Source organism: Macaca fascicularis, chromosome 15, assembly GCF_037993035.2.
Source record: "Macaca fascicularis isolate 582-1 chromosome 15, T2T-MFA8v1.1".
In the NCBI taxonomy this organism is placed as follows: Eukaryota; Metazoa; Chordata; class Mammalia; order Primates; family Cercopithecidae; genus Macaca; species Macaca fascicularis.
This window is the reverse complement of record NC_088389.1, coordinates 96144374-96172353: the sequence shown is the minus strand read 5'-3', so window position 1 is coordinate 96172353 and position 27980 is coordinate 96144374. Positions and strand designations below refer to the sequence as shown.

Here is a 27980-nt window from a genome sequence, read left to right as displayed (position 1 = left end):
GTATACAGCGACATCTCATCATTTTAACTTTGGAGAATGTTTCTAACATACATAAAGTGTGAATACAGTAATACACGTATAGCTTCCAAATTAAATCACTACGTATATATTGGCAGGATCGCCCCAAATGTTCACTGGTCATGATACCCAGCCAAACCCTTGGAGATATACACAGTAATGGCCAGGTCACTGCCTTAAGTGCTAGCTACCACAGTACTTACAAATTTGTTTTTTCAGATACTACAGCATGAAGGTTTTAGAGTTTAAAATGTTGTATTTTTAAGGAGTTTAAGGAGGAGAAAGAATGATTTTCTTGCTTTTACTTCTAACTTTGGTAGGTGCTAGCAGAGGCTGCCTATCCACTGGGGTAGTGAGGAGACTATGCAGCGTGTTTTCGCTCCAGTGTTGTACCTGTAGTGACAGCTTTGGTTTCACCTGTGATTGAAGTTCATTTGCACAGAGGGTGCCCCTAAAGAAAAACACATTTCCCCTTCCAGCATTGCCCAGAAGGCAGCTGGGCCCCAGCAGTTTCTTGGGCACTTTACTTGCCGTTCACACTAAAGTTTAGGGACACTCATCCGTCATTTCACGGCTTGTTGGCAGAAAAACAACAGTGCAAATACCAAGAAACCTCAGCAGTGAGTCAGTTTCAAGCAGGTCAGATGTCCCGTAATATGCGCAGTGTGATAGTTTAATCAGAGAATCATGCGGTATTATTGCTTCTGCCTGAGAGGAGAGCTTTTCTTTTCAAGAAAGCGCTTTTCAGATAGCTATTAGGTTGCTGAATGAGGAACTGCACAAAAGAAATGCTGGCTCCTTGTGGTCTTTCAGATCATTAAAAAGTAACCCAGGTGGCAAAACCAGTTATCATTTTCTCAGCTACAGTAGATAAAAGAGCAAGACTGGACACCAATCTGTGGCTACATGATGGCAAAACCATCAGCCCAGAGCAAAACAGGGTTCATCAATTCCATGGAAAATACGGAGTCAAAGAGATTACTTGGCATTGTGCAGGCGCCAACCTGTTGATTTGACTGATTTTGCTTTTTCAGATGTTGATCTAGTCTTGAAAAGTCTCACACACCCAAACTCACTGATCCTGATTTTCTCTCTCTTGCAGCACCTTGTACATATAGGATAAAACTCTTGAGGTACCCAGCTGGAAAAGGAAAAGTTAGGGGGACGTGAGGCCAATTCCCTGCTAGGGTTAAAGGAGTTCCAATACATTGTTAGCAATGATTAGTAATCAACCATCTGAATGCTTTTTAGTTTCATTATAATACAGAAATTATTAGGAAATAATTTTTAGGCAGAGAGAAAGGGCAAAAGGAGTTCTTGGAAAGGCTTTTTCTTTTAATAACAGCAACCCCCGAACCATTTATTTTCTAACAGAAAATGGCTTGAAGGGTCAGGTCGGCAAGATTTGATATGCAAATGCTGGCCATTAGAAACGGTCCACCCAATATGGCAATTCCTGCCTCCTTCTTCTTGTCACCAGGTGTGCCAAGAGTCACGGCTGCCTCCAAGTAACACCATGTGTTCAGAACATCATGGCGACCCATATTTGCATACTAAAGGGGTAAGGTAGGAGGGCCCGGTTTTTCCCGGGCTACCTAAATGACACACCTCATCAAAACCAATCCCCTGGGCCCTATGCAAACCAAACACCGCCTCCTACAGCATCCCAATATAAGCAATCACTTTCCATCGCACAGGAGATTTCTCTTCATTTGAGTCTCCCCTCCCTCTGTCTCTGTACAGGGGAGCTGTTTTCTTCGTCCTTCCTTCTTCTTGCCTAATAAACTTTCTGCTCCTTAAAGCCACTCCATGTGTATTCATGTTGTTTTATCTAAATTGGCATGAGACCGAGGACCCTGGAATTCCTCCAGTCACTGAAGCCATATCAATTATTTAGTGTACTTAAATTATAGTCCGTCCCAATGTTCCTTCTTTTCTTGCCAAGAAAACATGCAGCCTAATTACAGTCCCCCTAGAATGTGTGGCTGCTGCAGTAGAAAAATGCTTTAGATCAACAAGCATTTTCTCTAAACATGCTGCTTCTCTCCTGTAATGCCCAGAATCAAATGGGTCCTTAAATAGGGGCCCATGACAGCAATGCACAATAGTGGCTTCTAGGAGCAGATGGGTAAGCAGAAAACTAAAAGAGGAAGGTAGGTGGCTGAGAGAAAGACTTTGGCTTAGAAAAGTAGATTTCAGAAGCTGCAAAGTGAGCTAAGAAAGTTGCTTGAATTGTGGTTTAAATACTGAAATGACAGACATGTCAATGTTGGAAACAAGAACAATTTCTCATGGCAGAGGTCTCTTAGTCTGTTTGTGCTGCTCATACAAAATACCCGAAACTGAGTATAAAGAAACGTATTGCTCCCAGTTCTGGAGTCTGGGTAGCCCAAGATTCAGGTGCTGCAGGTTTGGTGTCTGGTGAAGGTCCGTTTTACAAAGATAGATCTGTCTAGGTGTCCTCATATGGTGGAAGGGATGGATAAGGTCAAAAGGGGATGAACAGTGTCCTCATGCATCAAAGAAATGAAAGGGCAAAAGGGAACACCCTAAACTAGTTATCCCCAGCTCTTTTCTAGGGTACAAATACATTCATAAAGGCAGAACCCTCATGACTTAATCACTTCCTAAAAGGTCTTCCCCACCTCTTAATACCATCACAATGGAGATAAAGTTTCAATAGTGAATATTGTGGGCACTGATACCATAGCAAAAGGAAAAGCAACTGGGGATTTGGACAAACTACTTAACTTCTCTAGGCTCCCTCTGTTAATTAAGGAAATTGGATCTCAGCTTCCAAAGTTTTTCTTGATCTCCTTCTGCAAGCAAAAGTTAATCCAGAAGCCCAATAAGTAAAACTGATAGAAGGGGTGTTGTTCTCATGGTAGAGGTTTTTGGGGAGGTAGGCTTGCTGTTGAAGTTCAAGCTCCCTTACCCTTCTAACTTAGTCCCAGAAGGAACTTCTTGGTGCATCTTTCAATAGCACTGTGGTAAATCATTTTTAGGGGTTGTTTCAGTTTCGATGTTATATAATCCTACTGGTTCTCAAAGTGTGATGCCAGAAGCATCATTATTAGACATGCAGATTTTCAAGCGACTCCCCATACTTACTGAATCAGACACTCTGGAGATGGGCCCCAGCAATCTGTGTTTTAAAAGCCCTTCAGGGGATTCTAATGCACCTCTTTGAGAGCCATTGTTTTGCTCCCCAATGCTAAAGAGCTGTATTCCTTCTGAACAGTTGCCAATACTGAGACCATTCAAGGAGAACTGAGTAGACTGGGGTAAGCAAGGAAAGAAGCAAGTGGGGAAAAAACTTAGGAACAACTGTGAATTTCTCCTGAGAATCAGATACCAGAGAGCTGCTCAAGACACTGCCCTGCCAAGTCTTTAGATCCTTTGAGAAGAGTTGGGAAACAAGTACATCCTCGGCATCTGTAATGTTTGGGTTTTAAAAAGCAGTGACAAAGGACATTTCAACATGCAATTGAAACAACATGCTTTTGAAAAAATGTGCTCTGCCTGGCCCTGTCCTCCCCACTGTTGCCTAATGATCCCCCTTCCATGATATTTGTTTGGTTAGTTTATACAGAGATATGGATGAAATGAGGCCCCATAATAATGTCAACGATAACCATGATGACAATAATAGCAGTAGCTAGAGAATGGCAGGCACTGTGCTAATTTACATTGGTTTTCTTATTCAATCCTTATAATATCTTTATGAGGGACTATTGTTATCTATAATTTTATAGGTTAAAAAAATGAGGTCGGGAAAGGTCAAGTAACTTGTGTGGTAGGCAAAATAACGGCTTCCCAAAGATGTCCACATCCTGATTCCTGAAAACTGTTAATGTGTCATATTACATATCAAAGGGATTTTGGAGATATTAAAAATGGCGAAATGGGGAGATTATCTTAGATTATCTAGAAGTGTCCAAAATGGTCACCAGAGTCCTTATAAGAGGAAGGCAGGAGGGTCAGAATCAGAGAAGGAGATATGATAATGGAAGCAGAAGTCAGAGTGATGTAGCCACAATCCAAGTAACGTGGGCAACCTCTAAAGGCTGGAAAAGGCAAGAAGCTGATTCTCCTCTAGAGTGTCCAGGAAGAACAGATTTCTGCAACACCTTCATTTTAGCCCCATGAGACCCATTTCTGACTTCTGACCTCCAGAGTTGTAAGATAATACAACTGTATTTTTTGTTTAGCTACTGTTTGCATTAATTTTTTACAGCAGCAATAGGAAACGTAATACATTTGTCAAGGTCACACAGCCATTAGGTCATAGGGGCAGGGATACAACGTTACACTGTCTGATTCCAGAACCCACCCTCAATTTGAATCCTTGCAAAGGTATTTAGGATCTACCCTACAGGGATGTGAATGTCAAGCGAGATGAAGACACATGGATACTCTCTCCCAAGTTGTCTTTTGTCCTCATCAATCACCAATCTAGCTATGAGAAGGCTCTTTATTTCTTCGATGAGGCTTTGTGGCAAACAGTGGGACATTCCACATGGACTACTTTAAACTCCTCCTCTAAATGTATTACTTGCTGAATTTGCCAATGGAGCAGGGTTCCTCTTTGGATGGCAGAACTGTCTCCGTGTTTAAGTGCTTCATAACAGGTTGCTTGGTAAGTGAATGGTTTTTCTCTTCCTTCCTGAATGAACTATCTACGCGGGTAGGTGCTAGTCAAACACATTCACTTCTTCACTTTCAAGGGAACAACCAGTTCCTGCTTACCTGGACATTCTAGAAGGAAGCAGCAAGGAATTGTTTTCACAAGTCATGTCCCACCTTCATGACTACCTTCTCTGAGGTTCTTTCTTAACTGTGTAATGTGGGGATGGTATTGTTTGCTCCAAGCACCACAAAGACTCTTCCTGAAGATCTATGAGTTTATAGATGTGGAAATGCTTTCAAAACTCAAAAACTTCAGCTCTGCCAAATGCTTATTATTGTTTCCTTAACAGATTCCTTATTGCCACCTTTTAACTTCATTGTCAGTGCAAAAATAAAAAGTGTTGACAGGCTGGATGGAATCTTGTGACTCAGGCATTTGGTGTCTGTGGGAGAGTGAGGAGGAAGGAGAAGTTAGCAATTGGAGACACTTAAGAAATTGGAGAAAAACCCTAGCTCAAAGAGTTGAAATCAGGATAAATTCATACAGAAAAACTTCAAAGTATATGCTTTTTCTAGTGTTCAAGATTGAAAATGAGAAGTACCTTTCCAATAATTGGCCTTCAAAGCATTTATGAAGACATTATCAACACATTTAAGATGGGGGACCCCATGTGTTTTCAAAAATCTCATTGCTAGCAGTAAGACATGAAAAATGAAAAGAGGACCATTTAAGTTCTTCTCATCCTTCAGGATCCAATTGAAGTCACATATCTTTTCTGAAGGCTTCCCTAACCACCCCAGCTCATGGGAATGGTTCCTTGTGTAGACATGGCATGTTTCATCTCTGCCATTCATGGGCACTTGGCATTCACTGTGTGCCAGGAATTTTATTTGTTTGAAAACCAACTGGATTTTAAGTTATGTGCTCTATGTCCTCCCAGGTCTTAGAATAATATAGACTACATCAGATCAGGTGATGTATTCAATTTCTAGAAAACTTTTGCTTACAACTAAAGGACTCATACCATATTGCCTTGTGGCTTTTCCTAAGCTTTTGGTATTATCCTGCTTGCTCCCTCACTCTATCTTCCTTTGATTTACTGTCATCTTTTCTTTACTCTACATCAGCTTCCTTTTGGTAGCCCAAAGTCAGAATCCTGGATCTTGAAGTACATGCTGTGACATACCAGACCAATCCTTGCTTCTGGACCAAGGTACCCATTCCCCCAACTTCTGGGAATACTGGCAGATGATGGCTCTCAGGTGAGTCATATTCTAAGTGCTGCCCAGGAAAGCCATCTTACCCAAGGTCACACTTCTTCCTCAGTGTGTGTGCATAAAAAAATGTGGAATATAAAGTTCCCCGCCTCAAGGTGGTTCAACTCTGAAGGGCCACCCCAGCTCAAGAACTCCCTGTGCGATTGGCTGAGTCCTTTAGTATGACTATATTGCAGCTTAACTCCCCCCTCAGCCAATCTGTCCTGCTTCCTTCACTTCCCCAGAAGTGAGGCTCCTGAGAGCTTTCCCAATATACTTCCTGCTTACAAACCTCCACATAAGAGGATGTTTCCTAGAGAAGCTGCTCTATGACAGATCTTTCGTATAAATAAGAGGACAAACAGTGTCCACAGCAAGGAGGATTGATGGAGGCCTGTCTCACCTAAAGTCAAGCCAGACCAATCTGGCCACAGCTACCAATTCCTGGCAGTGAACACAGCCATCATTCTGGCCATAACATGCCAGAAAGGTGAACTTTGGCTATTTGTGGTCTCTGTCATTGCTCTCCAGTAGAACTTTCTGTGCCGATGGGAATGTATTCTACGTCTTTCCTGTCCAATGCAATAACCAATAGCTACTTGTGGCTATTGAGCACTAGAAATGCTATGGTGACTAAGGAGTTTAATTTTTTACTTTTATTTTTATTTTATTTTAGTCTCACTTTGTTGCTCAGACTAAAGGGCAGTGGCGTGATCTTGGCTCACTGCAACCCCTGCCTCGTGGGTTCAAGTAATTCTCATGCCTCAGTCTCCCGAGTAGCTGGGACTACAAGTGCTTGCCACCATACGTGACTAATTTCTTTTCTTTTCTTTCTTTCTTTTTTCTTTTTTTTTTTTTTTATTTGAGGTGGAGTCTCGCTCTGTGCCCAGGCTGGAGTGCAGTGGCACGATCTCAGCTCACTGCAACCTCCACCTCCCTGGTTCAAGCAATTCCCCTGCCTCAACCTCCCGAGTAGCTGGGATTACAAGCACATGCCACCATGTCCAGCTAATTTTTTGTATTTTTAGTAGAGACAGGGTTTTACCATGTTGACCAGACTGGTCTTGACCTCCTGACCTCAGGCAATCTGCCTGATTTTTTGTATTTGTAGTAAAGACAAGGTTTTGCCATGTTGGCCAAGCTGGTCTCAAATGCCTGACCTCAAGTGATCCACCCACCTTAGGCTCCCAAAGTGCTGGGATTACAGGTGTGAGCCACTACACCCAGCCAGGAATTTAAATTTTATTAATTAATTTATATTTAAATAGCCACATGTGTGTGATGGCTACCATATTGCACAGAGCAGCCCAAGATGATGAGCTGCTCTACAGAGGGCATGTCACAACAGTTCCAGTTCCATATGCCTTTACTTCCACCACTCCAAGTGGAAAACACTTGGTCTGACCCTTAAAAATCATTCTGATGAGGCATATCTAGGAACTGTGTACTAGTGATGTCTAATTATAAAGTGGCCCAATAATGACTCTGAACATTGTTAAATCTGAGTGCCAGAGAACTTTGTTGTATGTTTAAGTTGATTATAGCACAGAAATCTAGTCATAATCACTCACTTTAATTGTCTTTTATTCTGGTGACCCTTTAAGGAGTTTCTCATTTAGTTAGAGAGATATAACATCTATCTGTGTATAAATTGAAATTAAGGAATTCCCTTTTCTCGATTTTATACTTGTATAGATTTCATGAATGCTTACTTCTTTTCCATTTGGTCTATATAATCTCGGGGACTTTGCTTTATGTTTCGTATATACGAAAAGGTAAAAAAGAGCAAGAGATAGCTTCCAGCTTGAGGTGGGAAGGTTCACAGCTTGGAGACTCATGGGAGATCTTTCGTCCTGCCCTGTTCCTTAAACAGGAATGATATCTTATTACTGACCCAGAAATGTCACATGGGACCCACAGTGAGAGCATGTAGCCACACCTTGCCAAGCTTGTGACCACTCCTGCAAAAACATGTACATGCATGCCATACAGATAAGAAGTCATTGCCATCAGCCTGCCTACCAAGGACCAACCCTTACAAAATCAGGCTGTTCTACTAAGTGAAACTGAAATTGAATTCAATGCAATTTGAAAGTATTCTGTTTACTTAAAGCCTAGAAGCCTGGCGTGTGAAGAAGAATCCAGGGACAGGAGATGGTTGTTAAATTTGTACATTTTTCTTTCTTGTTGCAATTTTATCTTTGCCGAGAAATTTAATGAAGACTCCAGAGAAAAGAATTAAATGTCTGCTGGTTCAATTACCAAGTAATGAAAAGGTCGAAAGGAGCACCATGCACTGTGTGCGGAGCTGCTAGTTCAGCCTATTCTTAGAGTAAAATTCTTTTCCGTGCTGTTCACAGTCGCATTTTGCCACCCACAAACTGTACAGATGAGTGTTGGTGTGAGAAGCAAAAACCACGTGCTGGTACAGATCATCCTCCACAGGGTGAAAGGGCCTTGGTCCCTGGGGAGCATCTCATGACACCCACGCAGGAGCTATGGGCAGAGTAGAGGCCATGGATTTCAGGAGGGACCAGTCTGTTGTTAAATCCACACTTTGAGAAGATTCTAACCATCCTTGGTGCTGAATACATTTTTAACCAGCCTGTTCTTAGGACCACATGCAGGGGAAGCCTCAGGAGCAAAACAGACTTGCCAGCAAGGATTTCAAGGGCTCCCAGCAGTCCCTGACAGCATTTGGAAAGCCACTCCTGTCCCCAACCTGCCCCAGTTGTACATAGAAAAGAAAGATTCCTGTAACACACAAATCCTCTACAGCAGCTAAAACCAAAGATAAACTATGGTGCTTTGGAATTCCTTAGAATTTTGGTTCTAATGTTTTCAAAATCAAGCCTCCAAGACACTGAGGCAGGAGAATCGCTCGAACCTGGGAGGCAGAGTGTGCAGTGAGCCGAGACCGTAGCACTGCACTCCAGCCTGGGTGAAAGAGCAAGACCCAGTCCCCCCGCTGCCACCACCCCAAAAATCAAGCCTTCCTAGAAATACTATGCAAGGGAAGGGAAGAGGCAGTGAAGTATAGACTCCTCTCACCTCAGCACCATGGTGACAGTCTCCCTGCTCATGCTGGGACCAATGCAAACACCTGTTACCACCAACAATGAAAGACTGAATGAGAAAGTCATCATATAGCTTATTCTTCAGCTTTAAATCAAGTTCTCTTTTGGTTATATAAAAGTCTTGTTTTGGGGAAATACACACTGAAATGCTTAATGATAAAGGGTTATGGCTATGATATATATAACTGACCCATAGAAAAAGTATGTGTCTCTATATCTCTGGACATAGATGTATGTGTTCATATACATACATGTATATGTGTTCATATACTTACATGTGTGTTCATATACATACATGTACACTCATAGTGTTCATATACATGTGTGTTTTTCATATATACATTCATGTTTATATAAATGTGTCTATATATTCATAAATGTGTGTGATCATATACATATGTGTGTTCATATACATATGTGTATACATATTAATATTAATGTATGTTTGCATGTGGTGGGAAGGCAAGCTAGAACAAATGATAAAGCAAACAGGGTGAAATGTAAACAATAGGTGAATCTAGGGAAAGGGAATTTGAGTAGTCTTTGAGCTCTTTTTATTTACTTATTTGCTTATTTTATTTACTTATTAGAGATAGGGATTTGCTATGTTGCCGAGGTTGGAGTACAGTGGCTATTCACAGGCACAATCACAGTGTACTTGCACTTGCTATGGCTGGAGACAGGATTATGGCTCAGGAAGGTGAGAATATCTCTAGCTAATTTCTTCCTCTTTTTCCTTAAAGTACTATGTCCAAGGACATTAGATGTTTAAGGTTTTAAAAGTAGCTAAAGTATCTCAAACCACTTTAAAATATATGAAAAAAACAAACTATATGAAGAAAAGAAAACTCCCAAATTATTTATGCCACTCTTTTATTTTATTTTTTGGTCTCTTGTATAAGATACAACAAGATCAATACCTTATGAAAAATCAAAGCTCTTTGAATATAGGAAGAGACCTTGATTGTTACTGTTTCTCCTGTATTGCCCAACAACGGAATTGTAGAGTGCAATTGAGTAAAGACATGAATAAATGAATAAGCAGCACCTAAAATAAAGTTCTAAATTCAACCCCTCACCTTGAGAATTCATTTTAAAATCTACTAATATCTAAGCAGAGGCATTTTTATCTATGGAGTTCTCTCTACATATTTTTATCCTCCTTTTCTCTATTCTTTTTTAGACCTCTGTATCTAAAGCTGACTAGGGCCATTAGGAAAGAGAAAATGTAAGGTACAAAAGGGGAGAAGATATTTGTTACATACATTACTGATATAGGATTAATATCTAGAAAATAAAATTCCTTCCTACAAATAAATTAGAATTAGACAATTCAAAAGAAAAATTGTCAAAAACCTGAATAGGCGTTTTACTGAAGAGAAAGCACAAATGGCCAAAATACTTGCAAATATGTTCAAAGTCATCAGTAAGTGGAAAAAAACAAATTAAAACCACAAAGATCCTGTCATAACCACTAATTTGGCAAAAATTTCAAAGTCTAACAATACCAAAGCGCTGACAAAGACATAGAACAATGGCACGCATATACTGCTGGAGGGAATAAAAATGGGCACAGCCACTTTGGAAAACAATTTGGCATTACATAGCAAAGTCGAAGGTATGCACACCCTATGACTCAACATTTCCACTCCCGTGTATGCCTGAGAAACTTCAGCAAAGACGCAGTGGAGACCGTGTGCAAAACTATTCATAATAATACTTTCATAATGGAAGCCATCCAAAGTCTGCCAACAAGACCAGTAACTTGAGGCATATCATATCATAAGACACTCTACAGCACTGAAAATGTATAAACAACAGCTGTATGCATCAACAAAGATGGCCCTCAGGAACATGATGTTGGGTGAAAAAAAGCAAATTGCAGGAGAATGCATACTTATGAGCCCATTCATGGAAAGTCCATAAGTGATATGTTTTTAGGAATAGAAATATATGTGGTAAAAGTATAAAGAATAAGAGAATGATAAACAAAAATTCACAATAGTGACTACCTCTGTTCAGGACAAAAAAGTAATGTGGGCTGGGCGTGGTGGCTCACGCCTATAATCCCAGCACTTTGGGAGGCCAAGGAGGGCAGATCACGAGGTCAGGAGATCAAGACCATCCTGGCTGACACGGTGAAATCCCGTCTCTACTAAAAAAAATACAAAAAATTAGCTGGGCATGGTGGTGGGCACCTGTAGTCCCAGCTACTTGGGAGGCTGAGGCAGGAGAATGGCGTGAACCCGGGAGGCGGAGCTTGCAGTGAGCCAAGATCGCGTCACTGTGCTCCAGCCTGGGCGACAGAGCAAGACTCCTTCTCAAAAAAAGGAATGTGATCAGGACAAGGTACATGGGCCTTTAAAGAAAATGCTAATGGTCTATTTCTTAAAAGGGGAAGTAGGCACACATTCATTGTATTGTTATTCTTTACACTATATATATATATATATATATATATATATATATATCCACAAATATTATTTGGTGTGTAGTTAATATTCAATAAAAATGACATTTAAGAATTGGTAAAGAAAAAAATGACTGAAAATATTTTCTTCAGGACTTGCTGGAAAAAGAAAAGAAAATACAACATACCAAGCCATTAGACTCTGACAATCTTTCCCTCCAAACATGCCAGAGTTGTTTACTTGTCTCTGGGTTCCTCTTTGCTCACTTACGCCAAAACCAACTATCACTCAGAGGTACCAGTTGTCCGGACTGGAAGAGGGTTTCATGATGCTCATCTGAAGCAGCAGCCAAGCTTTTCTCTCTATCTGTCATCCTACCCCTCATTAAAATTCAGGCCTCCTCCAGGTATGAATGACAAGCGCATTACCCTGTTCACACGGGTGCACACATATCCAATTCTGCAGTTTGATTGGGTTATTATTACATCCAAATATTACTGAAAACCATTATTACCTGACTCTTGACTTTGACTTATTTTATAATATTTGTTCACATTTCATAATGATAATAGAGCACTACATTTAAAACAAATCTTCTCCCTCTTCTCCAATCAGAACCTGAAATCTTAAAAAGCTCCCTGAAACACAGAAACCTGTCTCTTCCTCTTACTACAACCATGTAGCAACAGCCCCTTAAACCGAAAGTAAAATTTAGAGTGGTGTAGCTATTGTCATTACAACACTTAAAAGGAAAAAAATAAATCTAACTGCAGTGAAATATTACTCCTCACCCGGATAATTAAAAGAAAACATTCATGCCTCCCTTCCTCTACCCCAGCTCCATCTGCCACCCAGTGGATGGGAAGGGAGAAGATTTTGCTACAATTCCAGTATTGTGACAATTTAAAAAATTAATTTTGTCATATCAATCACTACAGGGAAATCAGGCTTGATTGGCGGTAACATTCCAATACAGCAAAAATTAGAGACTGGTTTTATTAGTCCATTTTCACACTGCTGATAAAGACATACCTAATACTGAGTAATTTATAAAGAAAAAGAGGTTTAATGGACTCACAGTTCCACGTAGCTGGGGAGGCCTCACAATCATGGTAGAAGGTGAAAGGCATGTCTTACATAGTGGCAGACAAGAGAGAATGAGAGTCAAGCAAAAAGGAGTTTTTCCCTTATAAAATCATCAGATCTTGTGAGACTTGTTCACTACCATGGAACAGTATGGGAAAACTGCTCCCATGATTCAATTATCTCCCACCGGCTCCCTCCCACAACACTAGCAATAAAGGGAACTACAATTCAAGATGAGATTGGGGTGGAGACACAGCCAAACCATATCACTGGTTAAAAAAAAAAATTATTCTAAATGACCTACGTGGAAGACTCCATCGCTGGGTACCCTGAAGTATACTGAAGACCCACTTATTAACTGCCTTAAAACTACAACCACTTACCTCAGCATACTGTGCTGCTGAACTGGCTTCAACTGCATAAACTCTCCTAGCTCCAGCCTGTATGGCAAAAAATGACAGGATTCCCGATCCACAACCAACATCTAGAACCACCCGAAAGGAAAGAAGACAAAAAAAGAAAAGTGTGAAAACACAAACAAGTGCTTGGCTACTGGCACAAAGCCAGCTTTGGGTGTTGAGGTCAGACTTATTAAAATACTAGCTTTGATGTTTCTAGTGGCCTTACCTTGGCAAGGTTATGAATCTCCGTGAGCCTTGTTTTTCTCACATGTTAAATGGGGTTAATAACAAACACTCCTAGAATTGGATGTAGAGATTAAATAATATGAAAGCATGCAAAGCACTTGGCACATAATTGATGTTTCACAAATTATTGCTATTATGATAGTTTCTTTGTAACATGGACTGCTTTGAGGATGCTCAGGGCCAAGAGAAGTAGGTGTCACAAATGAGCTTGCTCCACCAATTCTATCAGCATAAACAAATGAAAACGGTGGCCAGTAATTTTTGGAATGATATATCTAGGTTTAGAAATCACTGAAGATAGTCTTGAAAAATTCAAAAGTGAGGTGTGTGCTTTTATACCAGGCCCCCTCCATAAAGTTGGAGAGGTTTCTCTGGAGGGTAGGAGCAGATGAAGGTAGTGGAGTGATGAAATTTTTCTTCCACTCTCTGTGTTCAGATCTGGATCTTAGATCAAGAAAACCGCCATTTACTGGCACAAAAAGGCCAACACTGAACCCTGCATGCAAGGGGTGGATGGTATGTGGTCAGCCCCTTTCTCCAAGCACTGCTGGAGCTAAGGCTCGAATCTCAGCCTGATCACTGAAATTTCGAGTTACTGTATTTCTGTCTCATTGATGCCTTTTAGTCTCAGCATCTTTTGGCACTAACTTTGAACAAGACATTTTACTTGGCTTTACCTCCTCACAATAACAATATGAGTAGACAACATTATTATGCCCATGTAATAGGTTAAAAAAAATCCCTGAAACTCGGAGACACTGAACAACCACCTCAAGTTCAGCTGGCAATAAATAGGGAGGCTAAGAGTTGACTCTGAACATGTCTGCCTTCATGCTCATGTTTTTTATTATCATACATTGCTTGCTGACATTCGTCTTCTATAAAACTGACATTTCAACACGGCAATACTAATAGACAATGGTTGACAAGGAAACAAAGCAGTATGTTTGTTGGAAAAATTAGAAAAGTTAAAAAATTATAGCAGGAAAAATTTGCCAAAAAACAAGAATTATTGAGAAGATGTGTGTGTGTGTGCATTTTAACTGCAATATCACGCTGTGATGACACAGATACTGTGCCATTATTCTATGAGAACATGCTGTTAGTAATGGGTTCACAGTGCTCACTTATATTAATCTAGAGCTGTGGCTGTATTCCATACGGTTTCCTAGGGTTTGGGTAATTAGGAGCATTACCAATTTAAAATGTCACCCAGACTCCAAAATTGGCTATCAGGCTGTCTATACTTTTAGAAATAACAGTATTCTCTTTTCCTCATCCTCCCCAGGAAATACATCATCTTCATGTGGCCATGGTCTGTTGTAAGAACACTCACAAGTGCCATTTAAGAAATGGAGGCTGTTAAGTTGGAGAATGCAATCCACGGTCCCAAAGAAAAATGCACTACATTCAGAAGAATCTTTCTAGAACTTTCTTCGATTAAAAACACAACACTCTAAATTTCAAGTTCAGCCCAGGGTATGGATGCAAAGTTAAGAGACAATGGAAATTGCACCTGGATGCTCTGGGAACAGGTGCCCTGGAAATGTGTAAATGAAGTTCTTTATCTAATTTATTAAGATGGCACGAAGCACATCTTAGAGCAGTGTTTTCCAGTTCTCGTGATGCTGAAGACTAAAAACTAAAGGAACATCTCACCATTAGCAGAGAGATGGGGGAAAGGAAATTGGGAGAAAGAAAAAGAGACAGAGATGGGAGGGAGCCTTATGTGGTTGGGCTTTTGGAAATTTGGTCCATTTGGTAAAAAGATACTTTAACAGACCCAGGCCATATCTAGAGAAGTAGTGACAAATTATAAGCTGAGAAAATTTTCTAAAAATGCAAGCCAAAGTAACTTTAATCATTTGACTATTTCAAAACAGAGTTAGGCCTTGAAAAAGAATCCAATCTTTTGCTAGCACTGTCCAGATAAGTCCATCTGCTGCCCACTTATGTGGATATTAAAAAATCTTAACAAGTAAATTTTCAGTCATGCCATGGGAAGAGACAGTGAGGAGGTAGAGGGACATTTCCCTTTCTCTACATAAGCCATGCAACTTTGGAAAACAAAGCCTTGGAGGACCAAGGATAAATTCTGTGGGGAAAAAAACCCTAAGAGTCAAAGCAAATACTTAGGCTCTAACGGAAATACACTACCTCAGCCCTTTCCATCTGTGGTTTCCAAGACTGTGGAAGAAGAAAAGTCATTAACACAGGCAATTCCATTATGCTTTCTTACATAGCACCTTAGGAAGCATTGGAGCTGCCTCTAATTGTATTTATTTCTTCTTATAGAGGTAATATTGAGCTCATTTCTTATTCTACCATTGGTAGGTCATCACAGAAGTGGATATATTTCAGGAACTTAGCAGTCATTGAGTTATACTTTCATGCTCTGGGAAAAAATATCTCCCCTCAGGCAGAGGCAAAATAGAGTAACTAAATCCCCTTGTATATGTAGAGCAGTTTACAGTTGCCAAAGGATGTTTGCCTGACATTATCTATTTGATCTTCATGCCTCTCTGGAATAGAAAGTACATACAGTTTTGTGCCCATTTTATTGATAAGCTGAGGCTCAGAGATACTAAGTAGCCAGCCCAAGTAGGTAGCAAGGTTGGTAAGCAGCAGTTGGCAGAGTTAGAATGAAAATCCAGTGTTTAACTCTTTGCACAACTCTCACTCTCTTTTTGTACAGAAAAAAAGAGAGAAATGAGTGTACTGTGAAGAGATGCAAATCTGGCCATATCACACTTCTAACAGTTCCACACATCTGGGGGAGAAGGAGAAGGTCTCTCTGGTATGTTGTCCTGAGTCCTGAGCCATCCAGTAATGGCTGACCTTTTTAGTCTCTTCTTCTTTACTCCTCTCCTTTCTTCCACACACACCCTAGGCTAGGAATCACGTCCCTTTACTTCATTCTGTGCTCCCTCATGTGCAATTCCCTGTGGCAGTGGGAGCCATCACCCCATACCAAATGTTCACACTCTCTCAGAATGCAGCTGCCAGGAAGCAGCTGCCTACCCAAGACTACTTCTCTCCACCCCCTTGCATCTACATGCATGGCCAGTGGAATGTGAGGCAAAGTGATGAGTGTCACTTCTGGGCCAAGGTGGTTAAAGGTCCAGCACACCTTCCCTGCACTGAAGATGAAAACAGCCTGAATCTCTGGATCACCACTTTGGGAAGAGCCACTCAGAACACACTGGACATGGCATGAGCAAGAAATAAATTTTATTATGATAAACAGCTGAGATTTAGAGATCGTTTTAGTAGTAGTTGGCATCCACTGATCAATACATTGCCCCTAGATAACATTCCCTCCTCTCATTTTTCTACCTGGGAAACATCCTTCAAGACCTAGCTCAAATCTCATATCTCAGGGATGCATTCCCTGATTCCCCAGTCGGGGTAGGCTGGGTTCTCTGGCACCTTGCATGTCACTCTCTAACAGCACTTATCACAGGATATGACAAGTAGTTATTTACACAGTTGTCTTTCCTGCTTAGCCTGTGAGCTTCCCAAAGACAGGAATCACATCATCTCTCAGTACCTAGTGAGCACAGTAGGAAACATAAAAACCATTAATAAATATTTGTTGCCTAAATGACTGAATGGGATGGCCCAAGATAGCAGTCTTTTAATTCCAACATCATTTTGAAATATCTTCAGGAAAGGCCTAAGACTTTTGTCTGCCATTTGGACTCTGGAAATGCTCTTGCATCACAAGGCAGCACCCAAAGAGGATGAGCTCAGGATGCCCTTGCTTTATTCAAGATTCATAGCCTGTAATGTTTCACTGAACCTTCCTTGTCTTCTGCATTCGGGCCTCTTTCTTATTTCTTGGCCTCCATGTCACCCCACGCATCTGACACTTTTTATCTTGATTTTCATGACCTCTATTCTTCCTCCTTGACTATGATTGGAACACGATCACCCTTCTGACTAGCTGAGGTAGCCTTCCGCCAAGTCCTTCTGCCTGAAAACAGGCGTTCTTAGAAGACTTTATGCTCATTCCTGCCACAGGCCTTAGTACATTCTGTTCCTTTTGCTTGCTATGCTCTCCATTACACACAATCTGCTTTCAGTCTGCGGTCATATTCTTTCACTTACTCAGTGACTATTGTGCTGGATATTTTCTATTTGCTCCTCCAGATCTATCCTCCACTCTTCTCATCTTGGTCTTTGGCAGGAGCCTGACCTATATCGACTGTAACAATGGGCTTTCTTGCCACTGGATTCTAGTTGGGATAAGTCAAGGGAAATGACAATAGGAGATCAGAGGGAGTGAGGATGGTGAGGTCAGATTATTTATTCTTTTTTTTTTTTTTTCTTATGCTTTATTATTTATTTATTTTTTAAAATTTATTTATTATTATTGTACTTTAAGTTGTAGGGTACATGTGCATAATGTGCAGGTTTGTTACATATGTATACTTGTGCCATGTTGGTGTGCTGCACCCATCAACTCATCATTTACATCAGGTATAACTCCCAATGCAATCCCTCCCCCCTCCCCCCTCCCCATGATAGGCCCCTGTGTGTGATGTTCCCCTTCCTGAGTCCAAGTGATCTCATTGTTCAGTTCCCACCTATGAGTGAGAACATGCGGTATTTGGTTTTCTGTTCTTGTGATAGTTTGCTAAGAATGATGGTTTCCAGCTGCATCCATGTCCCTACAAAGGACGCAAACTCATCCTTTTTGATGGCTGCATAGTATTCCATGGTGTATATGTGCCACATTTTCTTAATCCAATCTGTCACTGATGGACATTTGGGTTGATTCCAAGTCTTTGCTATTGTGAATAGTGCTGCAATAAACATACGTGTGCATGTGTCTTTATAGCAGCATAATTTATAGTCCTTTGGGTATATACCCAGTAATGGGATGGCTGGGTCATATGGTACATCTAGTTCTAGATCCTTGAGGAATCGCCATACTGTTTCCCATAATGGTTGAACTAGTTTACAATCCCACCAACAGTGTAAAAGTGTTCCTATTTCTCCACATCCTCTCCAGCACCTATTTATTCTTTTGGCTTCCTTTTTTCTGTGTCTCCATGGTTCTTGTCGGACTCCCATCTCTTACAGCTCTGATATTACGTCACATTTCCAGTAGCTACCTTTAGGTCCAGATAGAATAACAGGTTCACATTCTTGCTGGTAACAGAGTGCTTCACTATCCCTTCTTTGTTCCCCTAACTCTGCCTACATCTTTGTAAATAGTTACGTTATCTTTAACTCTCTTTAAACACCCTGTGTGATGGTTAATACTGAGTGTGAACTTGATTGGAATGAAGGATACAAAGTATTCATCCTGGGTGTGTCTGAGTGGGTGTTGCCAAAAGAGATTAACATTTGAGTCAGTGGTCTGGGGAAGGTGGATCCTTAATCTGGTAGGCACAATCTAATCAGCTTCTAGCAAATATAAAGCAGCCAGAAAAACTTGAAAAGGAGAGACTGGCCTAGCCCCCCAGCCTACATTTTTCTCCTGTGCTGGATGCTTCCTGCCCTTGGACATTGGACTCCAAGTTCTTCAGTTTTGGGACTTGGGCTGGCTCTCCTCGCTCCTCAGCTTGCAGACAGCCTATTGTGGGACCTTGTAATCACATAAGTTAATATTTAATAAACTCCCTTTTAGATAGATAGGTAGATTATAGATATAGATATGGATATATCTCCAATTAGCTCTGTCCCTCGAAGAGAACCCTGACTAACACACCTTGTCATGTGTGCTGTCTCTCTCCTGCAGGGACCCTGGCTGTTAAACCAACTCATCCTTAAGGTCACAAACATCTCCACCATTTAATCTTCCGTGTCGGGAAGGTATGCTGGACCATTAACCACTTTGGTCCAGAAGTGACACATCACTTCCTCTTACATTCCATTGGCCATGCATGTAGGTGCAAGGGGGTGGGGAAATGTAGTCTTGGCTAAGTCCCAAACATCTCCCCTCGTCTTTGCTCTCCTACCATGCTAAGTCCTCTTGTTGTATACTTTCTTATCAGCATCTCTTCATACTCTTTCTTCATAACATTCACCAGAATTGTAATTTTTCATATAATGAATGATTATTTGATTAATATCTGCTCTCTCCCCTGGATAGTAATCTTCATTAAAGGAGAGACCCCATCTGTTTCTCACTATTGAATCTGACATGTAGTACAGGGTCTGGTGCACAGTGGAGACACTCACTAAATCTTTGTTGAACAAACTGAAGGAATGAAAAGGTCTCTCACTACCACAAAGAGAGGACAGATTCATGATCCAGAAAATATGGTACAAATCTGTCACCTTGCTGAGAAGCCACCTTATACCAACATAAGTCCTCACCAACCTAGTGAAATTAAGAATCTTTCAAAGGATTACTTTCTTTTGACCTTGCCATACTCTCCCTACATTACCATCCAGTTAGGTCTTGTGGACAATCACCTTCTAGAGAGCGAATTCATCCTCAGCTGCCTGTTGGATACACAGGCAGTGACTGTAGACATGGCTATTTTTTGGCTTATACATAGTGGTGCCTGAAAATAGTATGAAATCCCTGGCAGGACTAACTGGGAAAAGTCAACAACTGGTCCATGTAATCGTGACCAAATGTCCGGGGGATTTATTGGTAAGAAAAGTTTTAAAAATATTAGAAAGAAAGGGTTATCATTTTGCTTTCCTGATTATTTTAATTACATGTTCTTGTAGTTTCCTGGGCAAAGAAATCCTGCAAAATGCTTGGACAGGGCTTACATAGCTCCAAGTCGATTCAAAACTATTCATTTGGATTTAGTAGGTTAAAATTAACAAGGAGTATATAGATCCTTATGAAAGTATGAAACAAAATTACCCTTGAATAAAAGAGTAAAAATAAATACAGTCATCTGTTGGTATACATGGGGGACTGGTTCCAGGAATCCCCTTGGATACCCAAATCCTTGGATGCTCAAATCCCTTATATAAAATAGTGTGCTATTTACATATGACACATGCACATCCTCCTGAATACCTTAAGCAGTCTCTAGATTACTTATAATACCTAGTACAATGTAAGTGCTATGTAAATAGTTGTTGTACTACATTGTTTAGGGAATAATGACAAGAAAAAAGTGTCCATACATTTTCAGTACAGATACAACCACTCATCTTTTTTCCAAATATTTTGTTCCACAGTTGGTTGTATCCATGACGTAGAACCCACAGAAACAGCACAGGAATATGAAGGACCTATTGTATCTACTACTTCTTGTATACTTACTATATGCTATGCCTGTTTAGTACTGTGTAGGAATTACCTTTTTAACTTGTGATGACAATTATTATTTTCTCCATTTTGTAGATAAGGAGGCTGAGAGTCAGAGATGAGATTTTTAAAATTATCTAAGTTGAATCCTATACTATCAGCCACTCTCTCAACTTCAATTCTAAATTATTATTTGTTCTATTCAGACTAGAGTAATACTGGCCACATTTAGACTTATTATTCACTCCAGCTTTTTATAATTGTCTTCAAATATGAAGGTTTCGATTATCCCACAATTGGTTCCTCAAGTGATATCAGTTATTATTTACTAATTCTTCTTTATTTTTTGAGCACATCAGTGGCTGCTCTGAATTGCAATGCCTGTTATTATTGCATGCCTTATATTCCTATGTTCTGTGTCCTACTTCCACAGACATCACTCCTTCCTGCCCTCATTTTATTCCATCTATAGTCAACTCACTAGACAGCCCAAAGCCACATGTGACTGAAGCTTGTGCTCAGTGTCATGTGCTTCATCATCACTATTGGCTGCCACAGGTTGCCGACCCCCATAGACTGCATCTGGTATCCGAATCTTCCAATATCCAAACTATGGACTGACAGGTAGACTGAGCAGCTCCTGGGCAGTAACAGAAAGAGGAAGCTGCACAGACTTTTGCAGGACATCGCATCTCCTACTCCAGCTTTTATCAGAGAAGAGAATGTCCAAAGCATCTCAGCAACTACAGAAGACATCCTCTTATGGCCTTTTCAGCTTGGACTTAAATCTTATTCAGATACTTAGCACTTTCATTATGGCAGGAAAATTCTGCAGTGATAGCTCCTCCTAAGACAGAACTCTACATCTGTGCAGTGAAACTTGCTTGCACGCAGAGGGTTGCCTGTGTTTAAATAATGCAGAATTAATACTTACGAGCACATTCTGTTTAGTCTTCTGGAAGAAGACGGATAAACTTATTACCAACCTTTTAACCACCCTTCTACCAGTTCTATAACTATTTTCCTTTCTAATTAGGGAATATTCAAAACATGTGATCATGCTTAGTTTATCTCCTCACAACTAACCCTGCTTTAGACCTGGGCGTGATCACTCAGCTCTAGACCCTTAAACACTCTTTCATTCATTCACCAATGTGCAAGCACTGCCAGGTGCTGAGAATACAAAGATGAATAGAGTAGGACTGTCTGGGAGGAGGAATAGGCATTAACAAAGAAGTACAATCATGTGCTACAGTGGCAATAATAGAATTATGTAAGGGCGCATAGTGTGAGCAGAAGGAAAAAGAGCCTACTTTACCACGGGGTCTGGAAAGATTTCATTGAGGTGACCTGGGTACTGGGAATTGAAAAGTGAGTCAATATTGTGCCATTTAAATGATGGAAGATGCAGGAGCTCCGGGAAGTATGGACAAAGGCATCTAAGAATGATAGAGCCAGTTGCATACGGGAGGCAGTAAATTGCATCAGGAGCATGGTATGAGTATTAGAGGTAGAAGCGGGGCATGGTTAAGACATGAACATGGCTAGAGCAAAACCTGGAGAAACGGGCAGATGCTTGATCATAAATAGTCTTTTGTGCAAGACTTGGCTTGATTCTTCAGCAAAGAAGAATCATCGGAAAGTTTTAAATAGAAGGATTATTTCATAGGATTATGTCATAGTTGCATTTCAGCAACATCATACTAGTGGCATGGATTGGAGGGCCACAACATCAAGGGTAACAGAACCTAGAAATCCTAACCAGTGTCAGTCCCTTCTCCCTTCCTCCTTCCAATCAGAACTTCAGTTTTATTGAGTATTTACCCTCCTCTATGTGGTTAACCATCCACAGATCCAGAGAGGGGATCTTGATTGGTCTAGGGCAATCAAAAGTGGTTCTATTCCTCTTGCCAATGATGGGTTTAGGCTTGGGCATGTGATACAATTTTCTTCATGAGTCTACTGAGAAAGACTACTTGGGAAAGATTTCCTCCCTCCTAAAGAGACACACAGAAAAGATCCCTCCTATTTCCTGAATGTGGTTAAATTTGGATGTGATGCTCAAAGTAATTGGCTAAAACAGTCAAAGGTAATGTGACTTCATAGATTAAAACACCATAAAGTTGCATTACCTTTGACTGTTTTAGCCAATTTGAGTAGGGATTTTTCCTATTCTGAGTCAAAGGTATCTTAACTGGTACAAGCAGGAAGAGTAGTTGCAAAACTTTTGCAATATTCCAGGAAAGAAATAATAAGAATGAGAACTGGGGACTTTCTGTGGGACAGGAGAAGTGAAAAGATTGCAGAAATGCTGAGACCATTGAATCTAAGGGATTTAGACTTGAAAGGAGAATAAAAAGTATAGATTGACTCCTAGGTTCCTGGTTTGAGTGCTGGTTATAATGCATTCTGGTTTTGCCTCAAGCCAGAAGAGAACGCTTGCCTTGCTATCTAGCAGAGGGGTCCTAGAAATTGCTTACACTGATCTTTGAATCCTGGAGCTAGATTTTATTGCTGATGTTGCTGCTGCTGCTGTTGCTGCTATATTCACTACTGCCTGAGGAACCTATTGCAATGATTTCTTCTAGGTCCTCATATCATTCATTAGCACAACAAACAGTGCACACTTCATTTGTGCCATGTGCTTCCTATAGTGGAATTTCCTTATTTCTGTTGAGGCAGGAGAAAGCACTGCAGCACTTACTTGACGCTCATGCGCATGTACCCTTGAAGTGTAAGGGAGTTAATACCCAGTGAGGGAATACTTTGACCAATGGGAGACGGCAGCTAATGAATACATCATTCCCCATTTCTCCCCTTAGAGGAACTATTTGAGGATGAAGTGGCTTCATATTGCCCCTTTGAAGATGTCCTATGACACAAAGCAATCAGTTTTTCATAAAGCTGTGGCCAGCTCAGTAATGTACTGCTTTCTACTTGCTCTCCCTCCTTTCTCCTACTCCTGTTTTCCTGAGATTAATACTCCCTGATAAAGTGCCAGCCCAGAAGCCTTTGCCTCATGCTCTGCAATTTAGGGAATCTAGACTGAGAAATTGGTGGCAGTTACAGGAATATCAACATGTTTATTGAGATGTCCCTGTGACTCTGTCTTTTCTGGGTTTCCGGAACTTCTCAATTCTAAACCTAAGCCACCACTCTGAGGTTAAAGTGGACATGCCAATACTACAGACTCAGGAAATTAAGTGAAAAGGGAATTTAGGCAGAAGCTCTAAATTCATCAGAATTTTTCTGGTTCAGTGCCAGAAAAGACCAGGGTCTAGTACAGTTGGCCCTCAGTATCTGTGAGTTCTGCATCCAAAGATTCAACCAATAAATCAAAAATATTAAAAACAAAACACCCCATAAAATAACAATATAACAATTTAAAAATACAAATAAAAATACAATATAAAAATTATTCATATAGCATTTACACTGCATTAGATATTAATCTAGAGATTATTTAAAGCATACAGGAGGATGTGCATAGATTATATGAAAATGTCATGCCATTTTATACAAGAAATTTGAGAACCCACAAATTTTAATTTGGGGGGTATGTGTATGTCCTGAAACCAACCTCCCACAGATACCAAAGGATGAAAATACAATATTTTGAAGAGCTTATTGGTTGGTTGCTTCATCCAATTTAACTGCTTTTTAATGATCTTATCCTCTTTATTTACTTATATTCTTAGCCTGTAAGCAGACATTAAAACAAAGTCATCTGTTTTAGATATTACTATGTCATACAGAGCCTTCTATATAAGCCTTTGGAAAGTCAGTAGTTGCCCCAAATTGGCCCTTCATGGCACTGTCTTAGAGGAAGAGTGAAAGGGTTGGAAGTTCAACTCTAGGAACTTTCTAAAATGCTTTGTGTTCAGTGGCTAGGCAATCCATCAGGCAGAAGTTAATTTCAATGAAATTCTGTAAGTGAAGTATTAATCCATCAAGCCCCTCTTTTTCTAACCCCCTCCCATGCACAGCTGGTGCACTGAGAATATCACCTTATCCACCTGTCCCTAACTTAATGAGTTTGCAAAGGTAATATATAGTGCCATTTACCAAATATCTCTGGTTCTCCTTATGGGCAGATGTAGATGTGCATTTCCCTGCTTTGTTGAAATTAGGAGTGACCATATGACTTGCTTTGGCCAATGTAATGTGGTTAGAAGTAACACTGGCCACTTTCAGGTGGAAGATTTAAGAACTAGCTGTGTGATTTGCTAGGTCCTCCTTTTCTCTACAACAGGAAATAGTAATGCTTCTCATGGAGGCTGTTCCATCAGCCTGGGTCCTGGAGTGAGAATGATACAAAGTAGAGAAATAAAGCTCTGTTGGATTAAGCCACTGACATTTAGGAGTTGATTGTTACAGCAGTACAGCCCTGACTCACAAGCCTGGGTAAGCTGTATCTTTGAGGGTCGGATGATTTCTGATTCTCATTCGCCAGTCCCGTGTGCAGCATTCCAGAGCTGTGCTGAGACTCTCCAAGAAGTTGCTTACTAAATTTTTACAGCCACCATGTGGTTAAGTGTGCTTACCACAATTTAAAATTAACTTCAAAAAGATCAAGGTCACATGTCGCCATCTTGAAAGGGGCAGAGATGTGCTTTGAGCACAAATATCTTGGTTAGAAAGCCACCTATTGCATTGTACCCTAAAGCCCTCAGCTTCCTTTTCCCCAATTACTCTAAAAATCAGTCTGTGACCAATACTTATTCATAGTCTTCTTGGCTCTCCTGGGGAGCTGTACTTTGCTTTCATACCAAATGAAAGCATTTCCTTTTGCTGACTCTGGCATCTTTCTCCAGTAACTTTTCAGGAAGTAAGTCTACTCAAGCTCAAGATTCTGGCACAGATATACTCCTGCTTCATTCACAGGCAGAAGATCTGTTAAGTGGGTCCCCTTTGGGCTTTAGGGACCAAAGAGATCAGTTAAACCTAGACTCATTTTCTATCACTTTCTCTTTGCCTTTATTACAGGGAATTAGTCTCAGAAATGAGTTACTGTGATATCTAACTTAATGAAACTAGTCTCTATACTATGCTGCATTGAATAGCATCTACCTCCCCAAAATTCATGTCTATCCAGAACCTGTGAATGTGACCTTATTTGGAAATAGGGTCTTTACAGATGTAATCAAGTTAAGATAAGGTTATAATGAATTAGGGTGGGCCCTAAATCCCATATGGCTGGTGTCACTATGAAAGGAGAGAAATTTACACAGAAACACATACTGGGAGAATGCCATGTAACAACAGAGGCAGCAATTGGAACGATGCATCTATAAGCCAAGGAGCACGAAGGACTGCCAGCAACCAGCAGAAGCCAGGAAGAGGTAAGGAAGGATCCTCCGCTAGAGCCGTCAGAGGGAGCACCGCCCTGCAGACATCTTGTTTCAGACTTCTAGCCTCCAGAACAATGAGAGAACAAATTTCAGTTGCACTTAGCTACTAACTTCGTGGTAATTTGTTATGGCAGCCCGGGAAAACTGAATCACACTTCAAAGCCCAAGCTATAGAAAAGCATACATATATATGCAGATACTGTTTTTCACCATCACATCCTGCTCCCCTCACATTCCAAAAATCACATAGCGAAATGTCAGTTTATCAACCTAGAGCATAAAACAAATGACTTTCTGTCACCCCTAAAATCATCCTGCAGTACAGACTTTGCATACAGACAGACCTGAGTTTGCATGTAGCTCTGCCACGTAGCAGTTGTTTATGCTAAAGCAAGTTAGTTAACTTTCTGTAGCTCCAATCCCTTTATCTATACTATTAGCCTAACAATATGTATTGCATTTGTTTCTTGTACAGCACACAGGGCGTTTGCCATTCTTTGGTGCCTCTCAGCATGAGAACTCCTTTCCTATGTTTGGGGAGTGCCCCACATTCCAAGGCAGCACCAGCCTCTTGCTAGGGAAGTGAAGGTGTCAGCTAAAGCACAAGCATGACCCAGGCTCTGCCAGGAAGATGTGCTTTGCATGGGAGCTCAGAGTGTGAAGATGTAGGGACTACACGGAATCCACTATGGTGAGGTCATATGGTGGCATCCGTAGTTACCTCCAGATCCCAGAGAATCAGAGGGAAAGTTCTTAGGACAATATTCAAGATTGATATTTAGTGAAAGCTGTGTACATTGCAGTATCTATGTCTGGCTGCACTGCTGTCTTTCTGAGATCAATTCTGCAACATGATTTTGAAAATTATTCCAGATATGTAGCTTCTAAGACTCATTATCTGAAGTTCCTGTAACCTTTAAGGAAATCCTTTTACTGTATTAATTTCTGATGCTGGCAACTAAGAACCTTGACTAACACACAAAGATTAAATTATATAGGATATGTGAAGCCCCTAGCAGAAATCATAAGTAATTTCTTTTTCTTTCTACTCCCACCCGCAGGCTCTGAACAAGGATTCTGCCACCACAGGGTTAACATCTATGCTGGTCAAGAAGTAGAGAGTCAGTAGAAATGGAAGGAAGCAAGTACTCACAGACAGCACTATGTGGCAGATCTAGGCTCTAGCCTTTATTCTGGTCAGTGATGAAAGTCAGGCCTCATTAGTGTGTGCAGTGTTTTAAAGTGAGGGAGAATTTCAGAACAGGACTAGAAATGGACTCAAAGGCCTTTGACCAAACTGATGATAAGCACACACCAAAGAAAACTCATATCAGAAGAACTAAAGCTCAGGCTCTGCAATCTGAATATCAGCTGATGGTCTGAACAGGTTGCTTTCCATGTTTGTTGTTATTTATGTTTTCTTTTAAGCTTTCAAATCCCTAAATCCCTTCTGCCTAAGCCAAACTCACATTTGGATGCACTAAGCAGCTGTTGCAACTGGGGATTCTCTCCTCTGTGAAAACACTGATTTAAAAAAATAATAAGCTCTCAGCTCCTGCTCACTCTCACAAGTCTCCAGCAACTGGTGCCCTGACAAATGAAGTGTCAAAACATTTCCAAATTAAAACCCCACAGCTCACACAGCCCCATACCCTCAGCAGGATGGACTTTCCCTGCTTGTGCCCAGTGCACACTTGAAGAAACTAAAAATAGCCAGATGGCAATTAACAGAAACTCCAAGAAGGGGAGATGGGTTGGATTCTAGTGGGGTCAGTTTCCTGGAAGGATTCCAAATGGAGTTCTCAGCCAGCAGTGTGCTCAAGCCAAGAAAGGATTTTCATTAAAACTGCATGGAGGAGGCAGAATGAAAAATCAAGATGTGGAAGCTTTAAAGTAATAGCAGAGGTGGAAACCCATGACCATCAATAATAATAATCCTTGCTAATACAGAGTTCATATACACTGTATCATCTTGAACTTGTAAAAGTTCTAGAAAATAGCTACTACTCTTATCATTTTCCTACTTTTATAGATAAGGAAGCCAAAGCCCAGAGACTGTAGACAACCTGCCCAAGATCTCAAGACAAACAGGACAAAGGTCTATGGCAGGTATATGGTAAGTGGTCAAGCAGGAGTTTCAACTCAGCTCTCTGGTTCCAGAACTCATGAATGTAACCATCGTGCAAGGCAACCTCATTGTATTCACAGGGATGTTTAAGTAACCAAAATGTTTTTATCCCATCCTTAGGTTGGAGAAACAAAAATCTCCCTTAGCA

The 27980-nt window shown here is 40.6% G+C and overlaps 1 protein-coding gene across 1 annotated transcript in view; it reads right to left on the bottom strand.

Annotated features, from left to right (window-relative positions):
• The window catches only part of LOC102137288 (histone-arginine methyltransferase CARM1-like), a 278594-nt gene that overhangs the window by 73190 nt on the left and 177424 nt on the right, over positions 1-27980 (bottom strand). The window contains 1 exon segment of the mRNA XM_074015792.1: positions 12862-12962. Coding sequence (XP_073871893.1) covers positions 12862-12962 — 101 coding nt within the window.